At 38.6% G+C, this 27,015-nt stretch overlaps 1 protein-coding gene across 1 annotated transcript; it reads right to left on the reverse strand.

Moving 5' to 3' along the window:
- Positions 1-1,758: 1,758 nt before the first annotated feature.
- Positions 1,759-26,884, reverse strand: Vsig4 (V-set and immunoglobulin domain containing 4). The gene is made up of 7 exons (XM_036175310.1): positions 26,780-26,884; positions 23,997-24,353; positions 14,804-14,866; positions 13,653-13,802; positions 5,406-5,507; positions 3,062-3,083; positions 1,759-2,435 (listed from the first exon to the last, which is right to left on the reverse strand). The coding sequence occupies exons 1-7, from the start codon at positions 26,865-26,867 to the stop codon at positions 2,198-2,200; spliced, it is 1,020 nt and encodes a 339-aa protein (XP_036031203.1). The 5' UTR covers positions 26,868-26,884; the 3' UTR covers positions 1,759-2,197.
- Between the last annotated feature and the right edge of the window lie 131 nt (positions 26,885-27,015).

Consider the following 27,015-nt stretch of genomic DNA (forward strand, 5'->3'; position numbering starts at 1 on the left):
CACTCTAACTTTCCACTCACCAGCCAGCCACCTAAATGATAAGACCTGTCTTGTCACCCCATTTTTGCTTAGAAGGCTCTTCTATATAGGAATGACTCACTGGTTTATCCTACATGGAAAAACATCTTAGTTTAGGGGCAAAGAGCATCTTTATAAGATGTCTGCTGCAATGTATGCACACTGCTAAAAATCCATAGGTCTCAATTTCAGTCTCTGTTCTGCCCCTGGCTTGATGTATGCCTTTCTGGACAAGTCATCATTTCTCTCTGGCCCTCATTTCCCAATATGTGATATGTGAATGCTCAGATCAGCAATCTTTAAGCTTTTTCAGATGAAAGACTAGGAGGCATCCCTGGTGGTTCCTGTGTAGAGGGTTCCCTGAATTTGTGATTAATTTTACTAGGGAAATTTCAATAAAAATTCTCTCCTCAAGCCCAGTGGGTTTTTTTTCAGCAGAATAAGATAAATGAGTATTTTCAAAGGCTTGGGGGGCTGGACTGAAAGCTGTTTCATGAAGGAAGCTGAGGTTTCTACTGGGTGGGGCCCCTGTTGTGGAGGCTTGTAAGTGAAATGGAGAAGAAGAAGTTGTACTTCTCACCGATTATGTGTAGCTAGCATTCAGCAAAGAGGAAAATGCTGAGGTTTTAATCACTGACTTGGTAGCATCAGTGGGGGTGAAATGGGGAGGACTCTTACTTGTTCTTTTTGTATACTATTTTGACTTTTGTAACATCTTAAAGTGGGAGCAGCTCTTGTTGAAACCTGATCTGATCCCGTGCATATGCAGGAAACATAGGCAATGTAGTAATTCTCATGAAAAGTAAGGAAGTTGATTTGGCATGAAATACATGGTAAGAAGGAAACAGTGCAAACTACTTGGCCCCTAAAAAAAAAAAAAAGCATCTGTTACTCTTAACCCTTTCCACATTGTAAGAAGAGTTCAGGAGTTAAAGAAGATGACCAATGAATATTGTAACTAACCCAAAGATTTTATTGGTACTACACAATACTTTGAAAAGAAGGGAACTACTTCATATCTGCATTCATAGTTCTGTGAGAACGAAGTAGGGCTTCTTGTCAAACTTCCTGTTGCCCTGAAAAGAGTCACTAAGCATAGCTTAAAGAAAGATGGAGTTTGGGATGGATGTTATGTAGAATACTGTCTAAAAAAAGATTGATTTGCTTTAGATAGGACTATCCATGGTGTGAGAAGGGAGATGACATGAGTTTGGAGGTGAAAGACCAGGTAACTAAGAAACAACTGACAGCAACAAAAGGCAAAGCTATAGCTCAGCAGCCCTCTAATCCCAGATACATGGACGCCTAAGGCACCTGGCAAGTTCAAAGCCTAGAGAATGAAATAAAGCAAGCCTGGGCAAGTTAACGAGAGCTCATATAAATAAAAAGTAAAAGGAGTACAAGAATATAGCTCAGTGGTAGAGGACTTGGTTAACTCAGGTTAAATTTCTTGTAACACACACACACACACACACACACACACACACACACACACAGAGAGAGAGAGAGAGAGAGAGAGAGAGAGAGAGAGAGAGAGAGAGAGAGAGACTTTCTTGTAAAACATACACACATAGAGAGAAAGCAGAAAAGTGTGTGATCTATATTTCCAGGGGTGCTTACCATCTTATTTAGTCTCATTTCAGGTAGGTCTTACTGTGTCTTGAGAGAAGACAAACACAACTGAAGTTGCTGTCATGATTAAACATTTATTAACATCAAACAGAATACAAGGGCATTAGATTCTCATTGTAGGAACAGATCTGTACCTTGGCCTGTGATTTGGCAATATTAATCAAAAGTCCTCTGGTACTGGAGAAAGGGATGTAATCATGGACACAGATATTTGCCTGAGTTGGTAGGACTGAGCCTTGTCTGATTTTCTGGTGATGCCTTGAGGCATAAAGAAGAACCTCTAGTGCTATGGGAATTCTTTCTGGTGTTTGCAGAGGAGTTGTAGAGGCCCTAGGCAGAACATTGAAGGGTCCAGGGCCAAATCCAGAAGCTAGCTTTCTTGAGGCGCATATGGTAAATTCTTAGCCAAACCAGATTTCCTTCCCAGTGGCCCCAACATTGGCAGAGTTGATACTTTAGGTTGTGTAGGAAGAAAGGAAGCAAGGATGAAAGCTATGCTAAGGGCAAGAACTCAGTAAGTCAGTAGACCTTGACTTAGAGGGGCATTTTAGCAGATGCTGTTGTCTTCAGTAGCAAGAACTTCATAGCTTCTGGGAGCTGTGTGAAACAGGCATGAATAATCATTGTTTATCTGGGTGATTATTTGGTACTCTTGGCCCAGGCAGGGTTCATCAGAATAGTCATTGATCAGAGCATGAGAATCTGGTTCATCATTGCAGTGTCCACTTGAGAAGGTAGTCACCCTTGTGGTTTCTTCAGAGTTGCTTGTCTCCCTGGCACACATCCTATGGACCAAGACCCAATTACTCAAGAGAAAGAATTTGGGCTTAGATCCTGCTTTCTAGCATCCTGCCTCCCAAGTTCTTATCCACTGACTCCTAGGATCATGTTAGATGGGTATTGTAGTGGGTAGCCATCCCAGCATTGGCCTGGAAGTTCCAACCCCCACTGAGGCTTTGGTAATGGTCACGCCCACAAGGCGGGGCAGAGGAGGAAGCGGAAGACCAAGGATCGGGAGGAGCTCTGTTTCTTGGTTCCTGGACTCTGGACGCTGGAGGTAGACCGAGCAGAGTTCTCCAGAGAACACCGCCGGACTGCGCTATACCCTTGCCAGACCCTGTAACCTACCCCTTCATTTGTAAGTTACCTCACAAAATAAACCTCCCTTTTAACTACATGGAGTGGCCTTAATAATTTAACCAATAGGGTATTGTGGGGACAGAAAGTTGGTATACCTAAATCATCTTGTGTATTCATGGATCCAGGATATAACATGAGAGCATTCATCTGAGGGGTAAAATATTTCTGACCCTGAAGGACTGTTAGGACTAATCTCCAGGTTTTTGCCAATGATCAACAGAATTTAGGGCACAGAATGGCTAATAAGTTAGAAAAGGAGAGGGTATCTTACCTGGTCACTTCATAGACATGCTCTAGAAAGCAAGGAAGAATCAGGTTAAAAATTTTTATGTAGAGTAGACAAGGGCCAAGCATGAAACCTCAGTACCAGTCCAAAATTAGGGGAAGGAAACAGAAGAGAATTCAAGGTACCAGCTTTCTAATATTGAGAGATATTGTCATTGATATCCAGGGATGTAGATTTGTCAGAGAAGTGGAAGGTACACAGGTACACGTGCTTGATCTCCATCCCCTTTGCCATTTCTGACTTAGAACATCAGGCTGAAGATATTGTTCGGTGCGGTTAAAGGGAGAATACGCCATACTGCTCTTCATCTAGGATTCTCATCAAAGAGTCTCAGAAAATTCTGTAGGGAACTTGATTGCCCAGCTGCAGCCCAGGAAAAATGCACTGAATTTGGTTCCATGTCAGAGATCATAACCCAGTCTATTTTCAAGTGTGCTGCTGCTGATATTACTCAAGAAAGGGCTCAGTTGTTACATAACCTCTTTTACCATATGTATATGCACACACACACACACACACACACACACACACACACACACACACACACACACGTGTGCATGTGATTTATATCATATGTTGGAAAAATTTGTATTTCATTTAATTAATGAAATATATAATTACTTAAAACCCTAAAACTCAAAGGGACCCAACTAGATAATCATTGCCCCCTAGTGTCTGTGGAAGAGAACTGTCCTCTATTGCAGAGGATTAAACTGGCACAAAGATGAGTATTTCTTGATACAGCCCTCTTCCTCTAGGTGCTTATGCTAGTTCAGGGTAGCGACTGGAAATTCATGTACTAAATTATGGGAGCTTTGTTTTGTAGAGACCCACATTTCCATGCTTTGTCTTCCCCAACTGGACTGGGACCTTCTGTACTTCTAAGTCCATTTATATATATATATACTCAGTATGCGGAATACAAACTATGCTCATTAGCTACAGACTAAATTGAATTACTACTCTGAAGCTGTCTCTCTTAAAGAGAAACAGAAAGCAGGAATTATGGGAAGGCAAACTAAGAAGGGTAAAAAATAAAGCACAAAGACACATTGTGTAAGCTTTAGTTGCTTGTTTGAATTCAGTGACTAGAAATAAGAGTAAGTAAAAGTGACTACTGGATGGGAAGAAAATAGGGGTAGACCCACATCATAGAGGGTCTTATTCCCTTGAGCTACTAGTAACTATGAAATATTTGGAGATATTTTAAGAGACAAATAATATGTAGTTACTCTCTTAACCTTAACAAGACTATGGTGAATGGTTTCCTTCAAATGGAGCTAGTATTTGTGGTCATTTGAGGAATTTCCACTCCCAAGATCGTCTGATGGATCACAGTCATAGTAACTGGCCAACATCATAGGTTCTATTTGAGACCCTGGGGAAGGAGATAGACAAGGCTCACTTCTATTTGATTAAAGTGATCCACAGCTGAAAAGGTGTTTATGAGTGGAAGATGCTACAGAAAAGTAGACAAGATAATTCCAGGCAAAAATGACTAGAGCAGGGGTACTGAATTATAACTTTGTCTTAGAAACAAACAATCCAATCCTCCCCAACCTTGGGTTTTTTCCATATTCATTAAATAGCTCTGACAATGCTGTCTTCATCATACTACTTCCCTGATCAAAACAATTGCGTTAACTTTAGGGTCATGGCAAGGCCTAGTGAAGAAATTCTTAGGCTGGAATTAAAAACCTGCTATGATTAGAAAGGAAACTTCATTCTCCCCTGTATTTCATTATTGCTTAACTAAATTAATTTCCCTTTGTGATGATCCACATGCATTTGAAGTTTAGGCCTTTATTCTTCTGCTCACTTGTTTTCATGTTCCTGGAACACTGTCCCTTCAAATATTGTCTTCATTCAGCATGACCTAGTTCCAGTTATACCTTTTGAAAGGCTTTGTTGATTATTCCAGCTCTGCTCTCTTCTCCACTATTTGTTCAATATCATCTTCTCTACATTTTGAATTATTAATCTTTCTGCAATGTATGCTATTGATAAATTCTATGCTTCAACTTTGAAATTCTCACATAAATTGCAAGCAACTTGAGGGCAGCTTCTCTTCCATTCTTGTAAGATGATTCATTACAAAGATAGCTGTACTTGGCTGGGTACCCTTAGATTTTTATATTCTGTGTCATGAGTCTCACATCATTATTTGCAAAGACAATGAATATCTGTCTCTTTTATTTCTACCATTACTCTAAAACTAGTCTTCAAGATTGTTGAAATGTTAGGCATACTGCCTCACATAGAATGTAGATAAATATACTGTCAGAAATAATGAATGAACAAAAGCCAACCGTTCCTACTTATCACTCACCTTGTTGGAATTTCCTGCAGTAGAACACGATGTAAGCTATGGTAATAACCACTATGCAGCAAAGTGAGATGATGAAGATGATGGCAATTGGCAGGCTCCTTCCTAAAAGACAAAATAAGACTAAGTGGTATTTGGTTAAAGATGAGGTCAGTCAAAGGCCTTACCCTGTGTTGGACCTTGCACATAACAGTACCAACATACCAGGCAAGATATGCCCATGGTGTGATAGTAGCAAGATCAGTACAGGATAACTAAGAGGTTTCTGATTGGAACTGAGGACTGCTCCACAGGTGGGAATATCATGCATGGTGCTGTAATCCTGGCCAAAAGTCCACGTCTGGGGTAGGGGGAGGTGGATCATGGGCTCTAGAGTAGAACTTGCTATTTTTATTTTTGTAAATATTCAATTTGCTACCTGAACATTAGACCCATAAACCCAGGCTTCTCTCAGTATTGGACTAAGAAGCTTATTTTGCATTTGATAGCAATCAATGCAGAGATGCATAACTGGTAAAAGTGCTGAGAAGAGACTAAGTGCTCATTTATAGTTCTATTTCATGTGTATTGGTGTTTTACCTGCTTTATGTCTATCTATGTGAGTGTATTGGATGCCCTGGAACTGGAGTAACAGACAGCTCTTAGGTGCCATGTGGGTACTGGGAATTGAATCTGGGTCCCCTGGAAGAATGGCCAGTGCTCTTAACCACTGAGCCATCTCCCCAGCCCAAATGCTCATTTCTAAATGGCACATTTTTATCACACCCACCCACCCACACACATGGGGGTGTGCTCAAAGAACATCATGAAAGAGACAGCAGAAAGATTAAGAGCCAGACAATGAGGAAAAGTGCTGTGAAATGTTGTTTTCTGAGCATGACAAGGCTATTGCATTCATGAATTTATAGTAGTATAGTAGCTAGGGTTATCTCCTAAGACTGACATAAGTAAGATCAAGCCAAAAGTCCCACATAGATAGATGTGTTCTTCAGGCCCTACTCCTTACTGAAGATAGCTTCTGGAGGAGGAGACTCATTCTCTTTTCAGTGTGCTCCCACCGAGGGCTTTCCCATACTCCAGTGGATGGACCCAAACTCATGCACATCTAGGTGGTACTGATCAGATTTAGTGGGTTATCTAAAGTGAAGACGTGAAGTTAGCAGGGGTCAGTTTGCAGAGTATATGGTTGGAGTTGGAAGAGAGAAATGAGAGGTGGGTATGATCGTATTTCATTTTATACATGTATGAAATTCTCCAGAATCAGGAAGTTATAATATGAGTATTGAATGTTTATATAAAATTCCTTTAAAAGAACAAGATTGAGTGGGAATGATGGTGTGCATCTTTAATCCTGGCATTTGGGAGGCAGAGGCAGGCAGATCTTTGTGAGTCTGGGGTCAGCCTGTTATACATAGCTGGCTCCTGGATAGTCAGTGCTACATATGTCAATAATGCAAATTGTTTATCCAAGAATTATTGGTAATGATCCAAATGGGAAGTTTTTCAGTTAACATTCAAGAATAAAATAAATAAATTCATTGTTAAACACACACACACATACACAGATGTACATACTAACGAATTATCTAGCAATGGAAATATATTTGCTTATAGCATACACGTATATATTCAGATGAAACCACCACTGAATCTGATAAACATACTGAGGAAAAGAAACCAGCTACAAAAATACATTATTTTATTCCTTTATAAGAGTACAAAATATCTTAAAATAATGCATGGTAATAGTGACTAGGAAAATAAATCATTTGGTGGGGATTTGACAACAGGTAATGTGGTTGTGAAGTATGCCATTTTTTTTTAGATTTTTAAATATTAATTTACCTATACATTATTCATATACTATGCTTCAGTAAAAAGTTTGCTAAATTTTTAAAAAGCAGACAAATAAACAAAAATCAGCTTTGGGAAAAAAGATCAAATCAGAAACTCTAAGTATCAGCCTAGAGCATCTTGCCATTCTGAGCTAGCCAGAGAGACAAACAAAATCCCACATTCTTCAGAAAACCTTGATAAATGTCAGAGATACGATGTCAAAACCAATTCTCTAAGCCCCACTGGTTGATTGCTTTTTTGGCCACAGCTCGATTTCCATTCTTTCCATGGGGCCAAGACAGGAGGCTTTCACTTTGCCTTAAGAAAAAGAAAGTGGTGTTGTGACTCATCAGCTTTCAGAAATGCTGTATTCATGAGATTCTGGCAAGTTATGTTAAGCCATAAAGACTCTCTTCACTATAGTACTCTTTGGCTCAAGTTCCCTGCCTCTTTTCTCAAGAATATTTCCACTCAACCATCTAGAGTACCTTGAGAGTTAATAGTGTCAACCTGAAAAGATCTAGATGCTTCTAGGAGCCAAGCCTCTGGGCATTGCCTTAACTGTGGGCATCATTCTTCTATGGGCTGGCATCATGGAGAGAATAAATAAAAGCATTCTCTGCTTTCTGGTTGTAGATCTGGTGTGATTATCAGCCATGACTTCCTTGCCATGCTAGACCATCCCCTTGAGCTGTGAGCCTGAATAAAACCTTCCTTCCTTAAATTGCCTTTGTCAGGTGTTTCGTTGCAGAAATGAGGTAAGTAACTCATACAGGCACTAATACGGTTGAAGGAATATACTCTACAAAGATTCCAGTCTAAAATCTTATTTACTTATTGTGTAGCCATATAGGACAGATAATGGGCCTTCCTCCAAACATGTTTGCATTCAGATGCCTAGAATTATATGTAATCCAAAGAAGAATAATGGTTAAAGGCAGAATAAAGGCTGATAGTTACCTGCGGCTAAAATAGGGAAATGATCATTAATGGGCTCAATATAATCCTAAAGATTGATTTAATGGTGAAGGTAGGAGATATGAGAGAAGGTAAGAGTCAGAGGGAGATCTGACCATATTACATTACCAATTTATAGATGAAATAGATAAAAGAAGTCATCATGGCTAAGGAATGTAGGTAGCTTCTACAGAGTGGAAAGTATCAGGGAATGGATTCTTTTACAAAGCTTCCAGAAGAACTGTAACACTACTGGCACCTGATTTTAGTACACTAATAATTATGTCAGACTTTTGATAAACATAAATATGAGGTAACATATTTATGTCATTTTAATATGGAAAATTTGAGGTACATTTTCATATCAGTTACAGAAAAGTTAATATGGTGAAGCTAGTCAAATCATTAACTGATGCTGGACTTTAGATTCCTCATAACTTCAATGACGCATATGAGTGATATTCAATACACTTTTTAAATTTACTTTCATTTAATGATAATCAGCATTCAAAATAACATATTCATCATACTTTGTTCTGATTGATTTTTCTCTCCAACACTGCATCCTTCCTTCTTGCCACTTGTAGCCTGTCCCTGTGGTTACCATTTCATGTCACATGTGTTGTACTTCCCTCCTCACCTCCTTCCTTAAAACTAGTTTTGTTTGTTTGTTTGTTTTGGAGGCAGATGGGCCAGTGGTTAACATATTTGTGTATAAGCAAAACCAGAGTTCACATCCCATTACCCACATAAAAATCAGATAAAGTCACGAGAATCTGTAACCACAGTGCTCAGGGACAGAGACAAATGAATTCTCCTTTCTAGTTGGCCAGCTACTCCAGCCAAGATAATGAGCTGTAGGCCAGTGAGAGACTGTTTCAAAAAAAGGGGGTGAGCTGAAGAGATGGCTCAGCAGTTGAGATCCCTGGCTGCTCTTTCAGAGGACCTTGGTTCAATTCCCAGCACCCACATGGCAGCTCACAACTGTCTGTAACTTCTGTTCCTGGGGATCTGACACTCTCACACAGACATAACATGTGAGCAAAACATCTATATACATAAAGTACAAATAAATAAATTCTAAAAAATAAGGTAGAGAACAACAGAAGAAGCATCTAAAAAAGAGGTCTGGTCTCCATATGAGCATACACAGGCAAGCATGCACACACACATGTACATTATACCAAACACACACACACACACACACACACACACACACACACACACACTACTGCTTTTTCCTTCTCATTAGCTTCTTTTTAGTTTCATAGCTTATATATCACTCATTCTTACAAAAATACACATGCATAAAAATTAGGAGCTCGAATCAACATATAAGAAAACACTTATGTTATTGAACCTAGGTTACCCCAGTTAACATATTTTCCAGTTCCATACATTTTCTTGACATTTCATTTTTTTCTTTATGACTGAATAAAATTCCTTTGTCATATATAATGTGTTTTCCTTTTCTATTCATCTGTTGGTGGCTATTTAGGCTGATTTTATTTCCTGTTGTGAACAGAGCAGCAGTAAACATGGATGTGCAAATATGTCCATGGTAGGATATAAAGTCTTGGTATATGCCCAGAAGTGTGAATGGGATATTTTTTAAATTATTTTGTAGTCAGCAATTGTTGTATATGTGAAAATATTGATTTTATATGTTCATTTTGTATCCTGAAACTTTATTATGAACACTGTATTTAATAAAACTGAAGGTGATACACACCTTTATCTCACTTCCTATTTTAGAATGCTCTGTTTTTCAACTTAGTATAGTGTTGGCTTTAGACTTTTCATATGTAGCATTTAATTGTGTTGAGGTATGTCCCTTATATTCATACTTTCTTCTGAACTTTTATTAATAAGCTGCATTGAACTTTATAAAATGCCTTCTCTGTATCTGTAGAGATCATCAGGTTAAGTTGATAGTCATACATGGCAGTGCTGTCCACATGGAATTGACTTTGGAGGAATGAAGGATGCAAAAGTTAGTGGGTCCTGAATTCTTCCCCTGTGGTTTCAAATAGCCTCTAAGGTCAGGCAAAGTGTGGCAAGAAAGTTCATCCATGAAGGTTCTGAGAGGTCAAGTGGCCCTGACAGAGAATGGTGTTGTGGGCAGCAAAATCAGAGGGGTAGAGCCATATGGGCCCTCTGACATCAGACATGGAGCTATGGAGCTATAGGATTTTGGAATTTGTCCTTCTGGATTTCAGTGTTCCTTCAATCTAGTATTTCCTTACTATGCACCATTTCTTATTTTTATAATGGTAATATATATTATGTGCTATTGTATGTTAGATATAATTACTTTTTTTTACAGTGCATTACAATCAAGAAATTGCCTTAATTGTAATGCTTCTGATTCAATGTAATCATAAGGATCAATTTAATCTGAGGAGACTTTGGATTTTAAATATTATTCTGACTGTGCAAGACTATGGGGACTCTGGAAGTTGAACTAAATGAATTTTGCTTTATGATGTGGGCATTAAGGCTAGGGACTAGAACGTGGTAGATTGAGTGAGCTGTTCCCCATGAGTCTTGGGATTTAGAATACTTGGTCCCCAGTTGGTTGCTGTTTGAGGAGTATTATGAGGGTAGAGGAAGTATGTTAGTGGGGGTGCACTTTAAGGTTTCAAAAGCCATGTGCTACCCCAAATTTATTTTCTTGGCTTCTTGTTTGTGGTTGGACTTACATGATTTCAACTGCCTGATGCCTGCCACCTGCTTTCATCCACCATCATGGACTGTAGCCCTTTAAACCTATAATCTCAAAGTATGCCCTTCCTTCTGTAAGTTCCCTTGGTCATGGTGTTTCATCATATAATAGAAAAGTAGCTAATACACACTTCAAGGCTCTAGAGAGAAAAGAGGTCAATCCCAAACCCAGTACATAACAAGACATAATAAAGATTAGGAACTGAAATAAATAAAACACATATTGAAAGAATAATACTATATTAGCCAAATAGTTGGTTCTTTAAATAGATCAAGATGAACAAACTCTCTAGCTAAAATAATCAAAAGAAAGAGAAAGAAGCCTCAAATTAGTGAAATTAAAGATGGAAAGGGCTTTGTTAGACTTCAATGAAATCAGGATTATTTTAAAACACTTTAAAAATCATAAAGAACTTGGAAAACTGTAAGAAATAGATTAGTCTCTAAACACACATGCCTTATTGCAGTAGTTCCTTTTCTGCTGCTGTGAGAAAACACCATGACCAAAGGCAGCTCAAGGAACAAAAAATTTATGGTTCCAGATGGATAAGAGTCTGTCATGGCAGGGAAGTATGGCAGCAAGCATGGACTTGGCAGCAGAAGCAGGGAGCTGAGAGCTCAATCACATTCTTCAACATGAAACACAATGCAGAGAAAGGAGTCTGGAACTGGGGTGAGGCTATAAACTCTCAAAGGGCAACTCCAACGACATACTTTCTTTACAAAGACCATGCCATGCTAAATAGTACCACCAACTGGAGACCAAAAACTCAATGAACCTATAGGGGACATTGACATTCAAGCCACTACATTCCACTCTTTGACCCTGATAGGTTTATGATCACATCATAATACAAAATGCATGTAGTCAAACTTTAAAAGTCCTCACAATCTGTGACAGTCTCAAAACTATTTAAAAGTCCAGTGTCTCTTCTGAGACCCAAATAAATGTCTTATCTATAGCCTCCTGTAACATCAAACAGTAGATCACATACTTCCAACATAAAAATGGCACAGAATACACATTACCATTCCAAAGGGCAGAAATGGGGGGATAGTAAGGAAATAATGGAATGAAGAGAGAGTAAAATCTAGCAAGGCAGACATCAAATCATGTACCTCATTTCTGGTGACACAGGGGTTATATGACTGCCACTCCTGCCTTGCTGTCTGCAACAGGCATTTCTTTCTTGGGCTGATACCACTCCCAATCTGCAGTTCTCCTTGGCAGATGTTTCATGACTCTAGCTAGCATCATCAACATCTTGGGATATCCAACACAATTCAGGCTTCATTTTCACAGCATAACACAATGTGCTCTAGGGCATCTTGCCCTCTCAGGCTGTTCATATAGGGACTGCCCTGTCACCCATTTCCAAGTTTCAGGGGCTCTTATTCTCAATCAATTCTAAGATAGACATTGTTGATGATACCAATCTCAGTTGACATTATTTTCAGAGCTTGAAATATATCATTCTCTGTTTTCCTGGATTTTAGTGTTGTTGATGAGAGATCTGATGTTATGAGGACATTTATGCTTCTGCCTCTGTGTTGGCATTTTCCCTGTACAACTTTTAGTTAGTACTTTATTTGGATGTATATTTCTTTCTCTAGGTTTGGAAAATTCTTGGCTACAATTTCATTGAATATATTGTCTAAGCATTTTGACTTGATCTCTGTTCCTTCTTCTACATATGGACTATTAGGTTTGGTCTCCTGAATGTATTCATGACTTCTCAAATATTTTAGTTGTGTTCATTAATGTTTTCTTTATGAGTTTCCTTACATATTATTTTCTTTACCTTGTTACTCATCCTGGAAATTCATTCTTCTTCTTGATCTGATCTGTTCATGATGATTTCTGCTGTCCTTTTTATTTTATTTATTAGTAGAGAATTTATCTAGCATGTTTGAGACCACTGGTTCAATCCCCAGTATCATAAAAAGAAGTATGCCTTCAATGATACAAGGTCAGAGCATGACACAAGGAGTAATAGTTATCAAACTATTTCTCACTGAATAATCAAAACAGATACTTGATGGGTACCTGGAGTCATAGATGTTCTGTGGTTCATCTGGAATTAACAACTGCTTGCACAACCATGAAATAATTTAGAGAGTTCTGTAGCAGCACAAGTGAAAATGGGAATCTCATTGTTTAAGAGTAGCAGCTAACAATTAATGTAAAAAAGCTCATTATATTAAGAATCAATCATTATTTTAGGCATATTAGGGCATATTAGCTGACTAGAAGCTTGTGATGAAATAATGCAGAGTATTTTTTTCTTTGAGATTTTAATCCCTGAGATCCTGATTTGGCAATCTGTGAGACTTTTGGGGAATAAAAATTAGCTGTGAGCTACTACAAAAGCTCTTTGTCAAGAGTTAAAGTAGTGGAGGACTGCTTTGATCTTTAGCTATTCCATTTCCTGTTTCCTTAGGATAGAAGGCTGAGTTCATGGTCTTAATCCTACCTTTTTTTTCAGTGTTTGAGAAGTATATTGCTATAGCAATAGAAAACAAACTAAGAACACATGTATCACTTTCTTTAACCACAATTTGACTTTTTTTATTCTTGTATCTTTATCTTTCCCTTTCTATCTTACCTACCCAGTTTAGCTTCCGGACTCTTCCTTAATTGTTTGTGGAGTTGAATTGTGCATAGAGAACTTATAAGGAGTCACAAAGTTCAGAGTCAAACAAGAATGATAGGATTCCTAATGTTACTCTTACCTGGGTCAGCAATGGTCTTCTCATGGTTTTCATTTTCTGAGCCAGCAGTGGTCCTGTCATGTTTTCTATTCACTGGGCCAGCAACGGACTCTTTAAGTTTTCCATTCCCCTTAGTGGTCCAGTCACAGGTTGAATTCATTGTAGTTGTTTCTGTGGCGAACAGAGAATCCAGGTCAGAGATCTCTCTTGCACTGAAGAGATGTGGATCAGGGATGACAGAAAAGGCTTGATGTCTTTGCTGGAGATCTCTTCTGGGCTTCCAGGGTTTCTAGTCATTGGTGTTTTTGTGTTGGCTTAGTGGCTCCACCTGAGTCCACTGATATTTTAACTACTGTCTGCAGCTCTGCATAGTCAGCACTCCTCTGCTCAGGCCACGTGTGGCTCGGCAGGATTTCTGGTCCTGCCAGCACTGGCTCTGTTGCTGCTGTCAAATACAGTTTTTAACTAAGTGTTTATTATTCTATCTACCAATAAAGATTTGGGAATCAGATGTTGGGGTAAAAACCTGTTAGCTCAGAGGGGCTGAGAAGCAACCAGCTGACCTTCCTTTTGGCTGGAGACCCAGCAAGAGAACATCTCTCCATTTGTCCCTAACTAAAAAGACCATGGATCTCTAAGTCCCTCCCTACTCCTTCCTGTGCATCTCTCTATCTGTCTTCCTGGGTCCTGTGTACTCTCTATGGCTAATTGTTGTCATCTAGTCACTGGCTTTCTCCCTGAGCCAAGGTTGATTTTATTAACACAGTCTATGGGTTTTACAGGGCAATCAAATATATTGCAACAAGCCATATCATTGGTACTATTGTATATGGTACTATGATGTAAAATACCTTTTTTTTCTATAAGGAGTTACCAGTGAAAACAAGATACACAAAGAAGAAGTGGTCTCAAAGTCACATAGTAAATCAGGTTAGGAAAAATGTAACTTAATGCATTCTTCTTGCTTGTTTTCACAAAGAAAAGTGTATATTCATGATTCAACTTCTCCACTATCCTTAAATCTTTGCTGTTTCTTTTGTATTCATTCATTCACTACCATGACATCTCTGAGTAATAACAGTGATCTCGTTGACCAAAGTTAATGGAATTGCATATCCCTGGTTTCCAAACATTTTTAAAGAATTCTGTAACAAAGCCCTAGTAAAACTTACCTTCCAAAGAGGACTGTGTGCTTGTAGGTGCTTCAGTATTGATTATACGTGGATTAGAGGAGTCTGCAAGGATAAAAGGAGCCTGGTTTAGGAATCTAATACCCTTAGATAAACAATTGAAGATACTAGTAAAATTAGGAATTAGGTTTGACCTCTTAACCCTTCCCTTATGATGCTGGCAACTTCTATTGCCTGTTCATTATTACCTCACACACCTTTCTAAGGTAAAGTTCATAAGTCAAGGTTCAAAGACTTGCAATGAATCTGTATCTAGAGTTGAGGGAGTCTGAAAACTTGGTTGAGGAAATGTATTTTAATAATCACTAACTTTTGACTGAAATATAATGATTTTTTCTTGAGAAAGATTTCAAAAGTATAACAAAGAAGGTGTTAGTCAGTGACTTCAATGAAAATGGTCAAGTAATGGCTACTAAAAATTTACCCCCTCACAGAAATCAAGGCATAGCTGAAATATTTTGATATTGTCATTTTCCCCAGAATTTTGGAAATTGGTTCATAGGAACTTATGGTGTTTATGGAAGAAAAACAGACAAGTTTTAGTAATAACATGAAGCTTTGTGGCATTTGAACTTAACTCAGAGGTAATAAAAATTAATACCCTATTTCAGGTGCAAGAGAAATCAGTTCATTCCAGAAATATTACCTTTATTTGACCTATCTAATGATTTCTTGAAAAATGTGACTTCAGATGCTTGTTTTATTTAGCATCTGTACTAAAAGTCTCTCTCCATGGCTAGGAAGAAATTTGTCATACAGTTTGGGGGAAAGAAGAGAGTAACCAATAATTTTAAAAGGAAATGCTCACAAATTAGGTATCTCCAGGAAGTTTGAAAAGTTTGACAATTCCCCAGAGTCAAAGATGTCATAGCCTTTCTTAAAGTCTTGTGTATATTCAGAAAAAATATAAGAAAGGCATAAGGTCACGCTTATGGTTAGCCTTGAGGTTTCACATTAAAATAAAATAAATAATGTGCCACAATTGTAAAATGGGTGCATATTGATATCATTGCTAAACAAGTAACATAGTTCTCTGGTAAATAATGCATGATTCATTTGCTCCTGGCAGTTAAGAAAATCTCTACCCAGTTATTACCTGAGTTCTAAGCTAATCAAATAGTCAATTCAGTGGCTACCCCATGACAATGAATACACAAGACTATACAAAATTAGTTTTCAAAAATCACCAACAAAAGTCCTGAGCAAACAATTAAATAAATAAAATCCAAATAAGAAGAACAAACATGTGCTTGTAGTCCCAACAAGTATAAATTTAGTTTGGGCAGCATAGAGAACTCCCACCTAAAATGTAAACAACCCCCAAATGAAAGAGGAGAAACCAAGACATTTCCCAGATAAATAATGATTGTGAGATTCTCTAGTAGATAGGACCCATAAGAAATGTCAAAAGGCACTCTTCAAGTTAAAATAAAGGGACAGTGGATCATATCCAAAACTAACATGAAGAAACAAAAAAGCACCTGTAGAGGTAACTATATAGGTGAATATCAAGTGTAAACATAGTTTTCCAACCTGACATAAAACAAAAACAACTTTACATAACAATACTATTTTTGGTTGTGAGCCTAGGCTTTGACAGCTGAGCCATCTCTTCAGCCCTGCAAAACAATAATTCTAATCAACGCTCATATCATTATAATATACTAAGATGTAACTTGCAGTAATGATAGAATTAAATGATAAGAAATTGAGCTGTACACAAACAGCATTTTGTATACTATGAAATTAAATTGGAATAAATCCAATAAATTAGGAATTGATGATATCCCACAGACAGAAATAATGAAAACACTTAGTACATGCCTTAGTTAATATTCTATGGCTGTGATAAAACACCATGACCCAAAGCAACTTGAGAAGGAAAGAATTTATTTCAGCTTACAAACCTTGGGTTCTCTGTCACATAGAGAAGTCATGGTAGGAACTCATGGTAGGAACCTAGAGGCAGGAACTTCAGAAGCAGAAGCCATGGAGGAACGTTGCTTATTGTATTTCTCCCCATTGCTTATTCAGCCTGCTTTCTTATAGCACCCAGGACCACCAACCCAGTGGGTAGTACTGCCTGTGGTGAACTGGGCCCTCTCACATCAATCATTGGCTAAGAAAATACACCACAGGCTTGCTCAAAGGCCAGTCTAGTGGGCAAATTTTCTCAGTTGAGGTTTTCTCATCCAAAATGACTCTAGCTTCTATGAAATTGACATAAAACTAGCCAACACAGTAAACTAAAAAATAATTGAAGCATATAATGTGCTAGACATTATCTATTAAGCATCAAAGGTAGAAGCAATGAACGAATATAGGAAGAAGTATAAAGGATAAAGACTGTAAATAGAAAATTGGATGTAAATCTTTTATCAATAATTAGATTAAATGTAAGTAGAAACGTTCAGATTGAAAGGCAGAGAGTCTCAGAGTATCACATCTAACTATATGATATGCTTGCTTACTCAAAAGAAAAAAAAAGTCAAGATATAGGTAGAATGACTATACTGATATATGACAAATTATATTTGAGAAAAAATTTTACTAGGTACAAAGAAGAACAACTTGTAATCACAAAATTATTTTTGTGAAGGATAAAACTCATTTATAAACATATACTGATAATAATACAGCCCCCTAAATTCATGAAGAAAGAATTAGTAGAATTGGCGAGAGAAATGGTCAATTTACCAATAATAATTTGCATTCAATATCTCACTTTAAATGATATGTATAACAACTAGAATGGAGGTAATTAAGGAGCTTCAAGGGTTGAACAACACTGTTAACCAACAGGGACATATATAGAACACTTCATGTAATAATAGCAGAGTAGATAATATTATCAAGTACACAGGGAACATTATTTGAAACAGATGATAGTTTGTATATAAAATACATCTCAGTAAATTAAAAAAATATCCAAAATAACATGCATCTTCTCCAGCTAAAGAAAATAAAATTAGAAGTAGGGCCTGGAGGGTTGGCTTACTGGTTAAGAGTTCTTTTTACTCTTGCAGAGGACCTGGGTATGGTTCCCAGCCCTGACATAGCCACTCATTACTGTATAGAGCTCAAGTTCCAGGGAATCTATGTGCTCTTCTGATCTCCACAGGCACCAGGCAAGTACTTTGTACATACATATTATCCTGGTTTGAATGAAAATGGCTCCTATAGATTCATATATTTGAAACTGTGGTCCCTAGTTGGTACAACAGTTTGGGAAGGATTAGGAGATGTGGCCTTATTGGAGGACATATGTCACTAGGGATCAGCTTTGAAGTTTCAAAAGATTTGTGCCCTTCCCAGTTTTCTCTTGCTCAGCCTCCTGCTTTCAGATCAAGATGTGAGCTCTAACTGTTCCTGTAGTCATGCCTTTGCTCTGGTGTCACACACTCTAACCCTTTGAAACACTCATATCCATAAAATAACAAATAAATAAATTATAAAAGGAAATGTTAACTTCTAAAGATGAACTGGGAAACTTTAAATTATGGAATGTAAACAAGTAACTAATTATTGGATTGCTAGTTAAACAGCTCTTAAGAAAGAAAACATCAAGCCAAAGTGGCTTCACTATTCAGTTCTACCAGACCTTAGTCAAGTTAAGGAATGCTGGATCTAGCAGGACATGCTACAAAAACACAAGTGTTAAGATCAAAAATAGGCTAGTGTAAATGGTGTTGTTTCTCTGATTTCTTTCTCAGCCCACTTATCATTTGTATATAGGATGGCTACTGGGATTTTTTTAAGTTAATCTTCTATCTCCCCACATTACTGAAGGTGTTTATCAGCTGTGGGAGTTCCCTGGTAGAAATTTTGGGGTCATTTACGTTTGCTATCATATCATCTGCAAATAGTGAAAATTTGACTCCTTCTTTTCCAATTTGTATCCCTTTGATCTCCTTTTGTTTTCTTATTGCTCTAGCTAGAACTTGGAGTACTATATTGAATAGATAAAGGGAGAGTGGACAGCCTTGTCTTATTCCTGATTTTAGTGGAATTGCTTTGAGTTTCTCTCCAGTTAATTTGATGGTGGCTGTTGGCTTTCTGCATATTGCTTTATGTTTAGCTATGTTCCTTGTATTCCTGATCTCTTCAAGACCTTTATCATGAAGAGGTGTTGGATTTTGTCAAAGGCCTTTTCTGTATCTAATGAGATGATTATGTGTTTTTTTTTCTTTCAGTTTGTTTATATGGTGGATTACTTTGATAGATTTTTGTATGTTGAAACATCCCTGCATCTCTGGGATGAAGCCTACTTAATCATAGTGGATGATATTGTTGATGTGTTCTTTGATTCAGCTTGACAGTATTTTATTGAGTATTTTTTCATCAGTGTTCATGAGGGAAATTGGTCTGTATTTCTCTTTCTTTGTTGTATCTCGCATGGTTTGGGTGTAAGGGTAACTGTAGCCTAATAAAAGGAGTTTGGCAATGTTCCTTAACAACTGCTTCTATTTCCTTAGGGGTTGTAGGTCTATTTAAATTGTTTATCTGGTCTTAGATTAATTCTGGTATGTGGTACCTATCCAGAAAATTGTCCATTTGTTTTAGATTTTCTAATTTTGTGGAGTATAGTGTTTTGAAAGATGACCTAATGATTCCCTGGATTTCTTTGGTGTCTGTTATGTCCTCCTTTTAGTTTCTGATTTTGTTTATTTGGATATTCTTTCTCTGCCTTTTGGTTAGTTTGGATAAGGTTTTATCTATCTTGTCGATTTTCTCAAAGAATCAAGTCCAAGTGGATCAAAGACCTCAACATAAATCCAGTTACACTGAACCTGATAGAAGAGAAAGTGGGCAGTAACACAGGAGACCACTTCCTGAATATAACACTGGTAGCACAGACACTGAGTTCAATAATTAATTAATGGGACTTCCTGAAACTGAAAAGCTTCTGTAAGGCAAAGGACATTGTCAATAAGACAAAACGACAGCCCACAGAATGGGAAAATATCTTCACCAACTTCACATCTGACAGAAGGCTGATACCTAAAATATATAAAGAACTCAAGAAGCTAGATATCAAAATACCAAATAATCTAATTAAAAATAGGGTACAGATTTAAACAGAGACTTCTCAACAGAAGAATTTCAAATGGCTGAGATACACTTAAGGAATTGCTCAACATCCTTAATCATGAAGGGAATGCAAATCGAACTAACTCTGAGATACCATCTTAACATCTGTCAGAATGGCTAAGATCAAAGACACTAATAGCAGCTTATGTTGAAGAGGATGTGGAGTAAGAGGAACACTCCCCAACTGCTGGTGGGAGTGCAAACTCATACAATCACTTTGGATATCAATATGGCAGTTTCACAGAAAAATGAGAATCAATCTACCTCAAGACCCAGCTATACCAATCCTGGGCATATACCCGAAGGATGCTCAATCACACCACAAGGATGCTTGCTCAACTATGTTCATAGCAGCATTATTCATAATAGCCAGAGCCTGGAAATAACCTAGATGCCCCTCAATCAAAGAATGAATAAAGAAAATGTGGTACATTTACACATGGGGTATTACACAGTGGTTAAAAAACAAACAAACAAACAAACAAAAAAAAACAATGACATCATGAAATTTGCAGGCAAATGGATGGAGCTAGAAAAAATCATCCTGAGTGAGTTGACCCAGACCCAGAGAGACAAACATGGTATGGACTCACTCATAAGTGGATATTAGATGTAAGGCAAAGGATAACCACACTATAATGCACAGCCCCAGAGAAGCTAGGTAACAAGGAGGACCCTAAGAGGGATGCATAGATCACCCTGGGAAGGGAAAATAGAAGAGATCTCCTGGGTAAACTCTGGGTGAGGGGGATAAGGGGTGGGGTTTGGGGATGGGAGCATGAAGAAGTGGGATGGTCAACTTAGGGGAGGGACAGAGAGGGAGAGCAATGAAGAAGATATCTTGATAGAAGGGGTCATTATGGGGTTAGGGAGAAACCTAGTGCCAGGGAAACTCTCAGGAATCCACAAGGATGACCCAAGCTAAGACTCTTAGTAATAGTGGATGGGATACCTGAACTGGCCTTTTCATGTAATCAGATTGGTGACTACCCTAATTGTCATCATAGAACCATCCTCCAGTAACTGATGGAAGTAGATGCAGAGATCCATAGACAAGCACTGAGTAGAGCTCCAGGAGTCCAGTCAAAGAGGGGAAGATGGGGTTATATATATGAGCAAGGGGAGTCAGGATCATGATGGGGAAACCCACAGAGACAGCTGACCAGAGCTTGTGGAGCTCAAGTACTAGGGAGCCTCCCTGGGACTGACCTAGGCCCTCTGTATGTGGGTGACAGTTGCGTAGCTTGGTTTTTTTGTAGGGCCCCTAGCTGTGGGTCCAGAATCTGTCCCTGGCACATGAGCTGGCTTTTTGGAACCTATTCCTTATGGTGGGATGCCTCACTCAGCCTTGATTCGGGGGGGGGGAGGAGCTTGGTGCTGCCCTAACTTGATATGCCATGCTTTGTTGACTCCCATGGGAGGCCTTATCCTTTCTGAGGAGTGGATGGGAGGTGGGTAGAAAAGAGCTTGGGGGAGGGAACAGGAGGAGAGGAAGGAGGGGAATCTATAGTTGGTATGAAAAATAAATAAAAAACTTAATAAAAAAGTTAAGTAGACTAGACTTCAACAAGACTAAAAACTTTGGGGTCTTCAAGGTTACTATCATTAAAGTAAAGCGACAGCATGTTCAGTTGGAGAGATGGCTTGACAGTTAGGAGTGCTGGCTGCTCTTGCAAAGGACATGGGTTTGGTTTTCAGCACCCACATGATGGCTTACTAACATCTATAACTCCAGTTCTAGAGCATCTGATCCCTCGTTTGACCTCTACAGGCACCATATATGCATATGGTACATGGGCATACATGCAGGTACTAGCCTATAACTGCATCTCAAAAACTGTAAAAGAAGAATGGAGGGAAATACTTGTGAATAATATATTTCATAAGACTAACCAGCTACATAACCTTCAACCTACAGTTTGTCCTGCCTACAAGCTGTTCTGGGTTAAATGTGGTGCAGAAATTGTGAGGATAGACAACCAATGATTGGTCCAGCCTGGGACCCATGCCATAAGAGGGAGCCCACCCCTGACACTGCCTAGAGTGCCAGGACTCTGAGGTGAATAGCCTAGAGATCTAGGATAAAACCAAACATGACTAGAAAAAAAGTCAATGAAATGATTCCTAATGTTATATTGCTATACTCATAGATTGGTGCCTAGCCCAATGGTGGTCAGAGAGGCTTCACCCAGCAACTGATGGAAACAGATGCAGAGATCCACAGACAAACATTAGGCAGAGCTCAGGCAATTCTGTGGAAGAGGGGAAGGAAGAGCTATAGGAGTGAGAGGGGTCAAGGACACCACAAGAAAAGCCACAGGATCAACTAACGTTGGCTCATAGGGGCTTACAGAGACTGAACATACAACCAGGGAGCCTGCATGGGACTGGCCTAGACCTTCTGCATATATGTGACAGTTGTGTAGCTTAGTCCTCTTGTGAGACTCCTAACAGTGGGGTTGGGGCTATCTTCAACTCTTTTGCTGGCTTTGGGACCTTTTCTCATAATGGATTGCCTTGCCCAGACTTAATACAAGGGGAAGTGCCTAGTCTTACTGCAACTTGATATGCCATATTTGGTTGATATCCATGGAGGCCTGGCCTTTTCTGAATAGAAATAGAGAAGGAATGGATTGAGGGAGCCATGGGGGTAGGAAGTGGGGGAGGGACTGGAAGGAGATGAGGGAGGAGAAAATGCAGTCAGGATGTAAATAATAATAATAATAATAATAATAATAATAATAATAATAATAATAATTTTAAAATGTTCTAGTATTTCAAATAAATAAATTATACTCACAACTCAAGAATAATTAGGCAAATGTAATTTTCAAATGACTAAAGTATTTGGATACATAGTTTTCATAGAATGCTGAAGTCATTACAATATCTGATTTGGGGACATATCATAGAAGTCTAATTTCCAAAACCAGATCAATACGGCTATAAAAACACATAGGTCAGTAAAACAGAGTAGACATCCCAGAAATGAACTGATATGTCTGAAACTAACTAATTACTTGTAAATGGACAAAATACCATCAGAGAATCAATAGCCTTTTCAATAAATAGTGCTGAGAAAAGTAGGTATCACTAAGATGGAAACCTGATTTCCATTAATTACCCTGTGGGAAAAAATCTACCCAAGTGGATGAAAGACACCAATGTGAGATTGGGAACTCCCAATCTATTAGAAGCCAATATTAAAAAAAAAACACTTCAAGATATGAGTAGAGGCAATGATTTTTCTGGTTACAGCATCTAAAACACACAGAGAAGAAAACATTACATTCTCATGGTATTACATCCAATTAAAAAGTATCTGTACTGGAAAATAAATATTCAAAGAGTGAAGAGAGACACAACCTGTGGACTGGAATATTAGAAATGAAAATATTCAAGCTTAGTGAAGTGAGTAAAGTCCTCTACTCTAGGTATACAACAGCAGTAATATAAATTTGGATAACTATACTTAAAGTAGTGAATAGAAAAAGAACCAGTAAATAATCTAGGAAGGATCACTCTGAGAAACTGGAAAAGCCAAGTAAAAGTGGTTAAAAGGAGGAGGCATGGCAGCAGGGTCTATTGCTGCAGGGAATTTTATATGGTTGGATGGGAGTGGATAAAGTTTGTGCTTTTGTTATGGAGAGGACAATGCTGATTTCAGTTTGCAAAGTTTTGTGGTGAACTGGGAAGTGCAGCTAATGGGGAACTACCTCCCTCAGAAAGACTTTTGTAAATGTAGGAGAGAAGGAGTGGCAGAGGGAGAGTTTTGTTTTGTTTTGTTTTTTTTTGAGCTGAGGATCGAACCCAGGGCCTTGTGCTTGCTAGGCAAGCGCTCTATACCACTGAGCTAAATCCCCAACCCCTGAGATTTTTAAAAGTAATGCATTTGTATTTCCCAACACAATTAAGTTCTCAAATGAGGTAATGACCTCAAGGATCCTGTGATTAGCATATAGAATTAGAGAGAACCTAAGAACATATAAACCAAGGACTCTTAATTCCTCAGACGTGTTTAGGATTACACTATTCTATTGTGTCTTTGTTTACAAATGCATTTCTATTCTTTGCAGTGACTTACATTTCTTTACACGGAGCTCGATAATCTTATCTCTCATCACTTTGTTTCCATCAGGGGTCTGCCAGGTGACCTCACATGTGTAGTGACTACTGTCATCCATCTGTAGGGCATTCAGTTGGAGAGACACATCCCCTGGAACTCTGTGGCTCACTTTCAGGCGGCCTCTGTATTTGGCTTGCTGAATATGGTCGCCTGAAGAGTCACGTAGGAAGATGGTGACTGGGTCAGAGCCACGTTGTACCAGCCATTTCACCAAAACTTGACTGTAGCCTCTCACAGGAACATAGATGCACTGAAATGTCACGTCCCCTTTCCAGGTTCCTGTCACACTGTCTGGTGCTTTTAGGATAGGATGGCCTAAAGACAGGGAACAAAGTAAAATGAGCAAACACATGTTCACCTGAGTGAGGGTGTGAATGACAGGCTCAATAGCTTTGTAAGAAACCCTTTCTCTCAAGCATACTTTCACCATCTCTGGCATATTGTTAGCTTTCTCATCAATCCAAGGGAGCTTGGGGGATTAAGTCCTTAACACTCTTTAGCTATAGTGCTTTCAGGTCCTTTTATGTCACTGTCTTGCTAGGAGGTGACTCTAAGTAAATTGAAGGACCAATGTTTTTTCCCAAGTAGTATGTGGAGAGTTAGGGTAGTCTAGCCTTTAGGGATTCTATGATATTTTACCCATCCACAATTATTCTTTCACTACCTTCAGATGAGATGTAGGGAAAAGAAGGGTGAATAGTTGGAACTGAAGTAGTTTATTTTGTATAGATACATGCTTGAAACAGCCCTCTGCTCTACTATATTTTTTCTTCACTCAAGAGAAAAGGCTCAGTGGTTGGGACACACACTCAAGTTCTTTTCTGGAAAATAATCAATAGGAGAATCTACAGGTGAACCAAAAAGACTGGATGCATATTCCTATTTAACCAAACCATTAGCTATTAGGTTTGAAACTTATACTTTAGCCTAGCTGATTTTTTGTCCTCATTTCTCGTTTTTCTTTCTTTCATTTTTTCATTTCTTTTAGTTCTTACCAAAAATATTGGAAAATTATATCCTGAGGGGGGAAAAGATTTCATCCATGCTTGGTCTGGAAAAGAAATGAACCTGAGTAATCTCTAGAGCTGGTTGTGCCAGTGATTGTGGTAGGAACAAAGGAAATCACTCCTTGATGGGCTGGGGAGAGCAGCCCAGAGGCAGGAAAAATGGGGACCCATTGCATTTTATTAGAATTTTTCATACATAAACACATATCTTGATGATTTTGTATTTTATTCAACTAGGGCCAGAAGTTGTATTTCAGCAATGTCTTTCCTGGTAGATGTAGTTTCAAAATGCAAGGTATTACTGAATCATTATTTTTATTTAGCATATATTTCAGTGAAGCAGGTAGAATATGATGTCCTGTGAACAGAGTGAGGGTATGCTATCCAGCTTACTGGATATCAGGGCTTCTATTAATGGGGACACTGAAGTTGAGTCTAAGGCCTTTGCTCTCACCAGAAACTCTTAGAACATCCATGGCATATTCTAGCCATTAGATAGGCCAACTTTGGTTAAAAAAAAAAGCAAATAAACATAATTTAATATTGCTAGATACTTGAAATTATGGTTGATCTGGTCTTGCCCTCTAGGAAGATAAATGAAGCAGAAGTTCGGCAGGAGTCCATTTCCCCTGCACGGAGTCTTAGTTCTTCCTTGTGCTTAGTTCTCTGAAAGGTGTTTCATTTCCCTGAGTTGAAAATGAGTGTGGAGGAAGATTCAGAGAATGCTCCCCTGAGCTAGCCCAGCCGCTGCTGGGCTGTGTCTCTGAATTAGGTTCCCACAAACAGTCCCTACAACTGGGCTACTGTGTCCAGAAGGAAGCAAGCTATCTCAGCAGCAAGTAATATACGAAGTCCTTTAGTTGAAGAAGCTAGAGATGTTTAGCTTGGAAAAGAGGAGAGCTAAAGGGATATAGTTTCTTCTTTTCATCAGACATTTTAAGTGCTGGCATGGAAAAAGGAAGGATGTGTGTTCTGACTTGATAGTGAGAAGTCCTTGGACAGAAACAACAGAGAAGTGGATTTAGTACAACACAAGTAATATTTGGAAATGCTCCTGGATAGAGTCTGGTGGAGATCATTAAATGTCTGTGCTCTGAAAGTGTATGAACAGCAAATGCTAAGCACTTGTAAATAATTCTAATTGATGGTGCATGTTGCTTTTATTTACTTAAAAACTGAGCCTCACCATGTAGCCCAAGACGGCCTGGAGCTTTCTATAAAGACCAATTTGTCCTTGAACTCACAATGATCAATCAGAGTGCCTCTGCCTTCCCAGTGCTAGGATGAAATGTGTGTCCCACCATTCCTGGCTATAGGTTATTTCTAAGGTCATACTTACTTATTAAACGTTTATTCATTGGGGGCTGTATAGTGTAGAAGAGTCAAATCTTGGAAGTGAGAAGTTAGTTATTATTGTAGAATTTCAAGGGAAAAGAAGAATAAAGGAGGTTTGGGTGACTTTGAAGTCTTCTGACATCCCTGAAATACTGGAAAATCATGCAGATACTTTCCAAGAGAAGAACCTTTTCAGTTTCTACCCAAGGCAGCTTCTGGAACTTTTACCAGATTTCAATGATTCCCTCCCTTCTGCCCAAAGTTCAGAGAGCTTGCAGAACTGCATGTAACTGTGACTGACCATTAGGAACAAGCTTTTCTCAGTAAACACTCAACATCAACACCCACATCCTCTGCCAGAGGTAGAAGTGGTAGTCAGGCATCAGTAGGCTACCTTACCGTAGGTGAGCACTCTTAGGTGGCCCAGGAACAGCAGGGCCAACAAGATCTCCATCCTATGTGAAGATACGTCTTTTCTTTCTTCCATGCTCCTGCTGCTGAAGAGATAAGTAATTCGGGTGGCTGCCAGCTCCTGCTTTACTTCTCTATATTTTTTTCCAAAACACCAGTCTTACTATATACACCCCCTCTTTCCGTATTTCAGAATAATCACATGGGGATCTTGCCTTTCACCC

This window comes from Onychomys torridus, chromosome X (genome assembly GCF_903995425.1).
Source record: "Onychomys torridus chromosome X, mOncTor1.1, whole genome shotgun sequence".
In the NCBI taxonomy this organism is placed as follows: domain Eukaryota; kingdom Metazoa; phylum Chordata; class Mammalia; order Rodentia; family Cricetidae; genus Onychomys; species Onychomys torridus.

Coding starts and splice junctions, on each gene's coding strand:
- Vsig4 (XM_036175310.1), bottom strand. CDS start 26,867: ATGGAAGAAAGAAAAGACGTATCTTCACATAGGATGGAGATCTTGTTG. Junction 14,867..23,996: donor CGAGCTCCGTGTAAAGAAAT/GTAAGTCACTGC, acceptor TTATCCTTGCAG/ACTCCTCTAATCCACGTATA. Junction 2,436..3,061: donor CATGTCTATGAAGTGACCAG/GTAAGATACCCT, acceptor CTTGGTCCATAG/GATGTGTGCCAGGGAGACAA.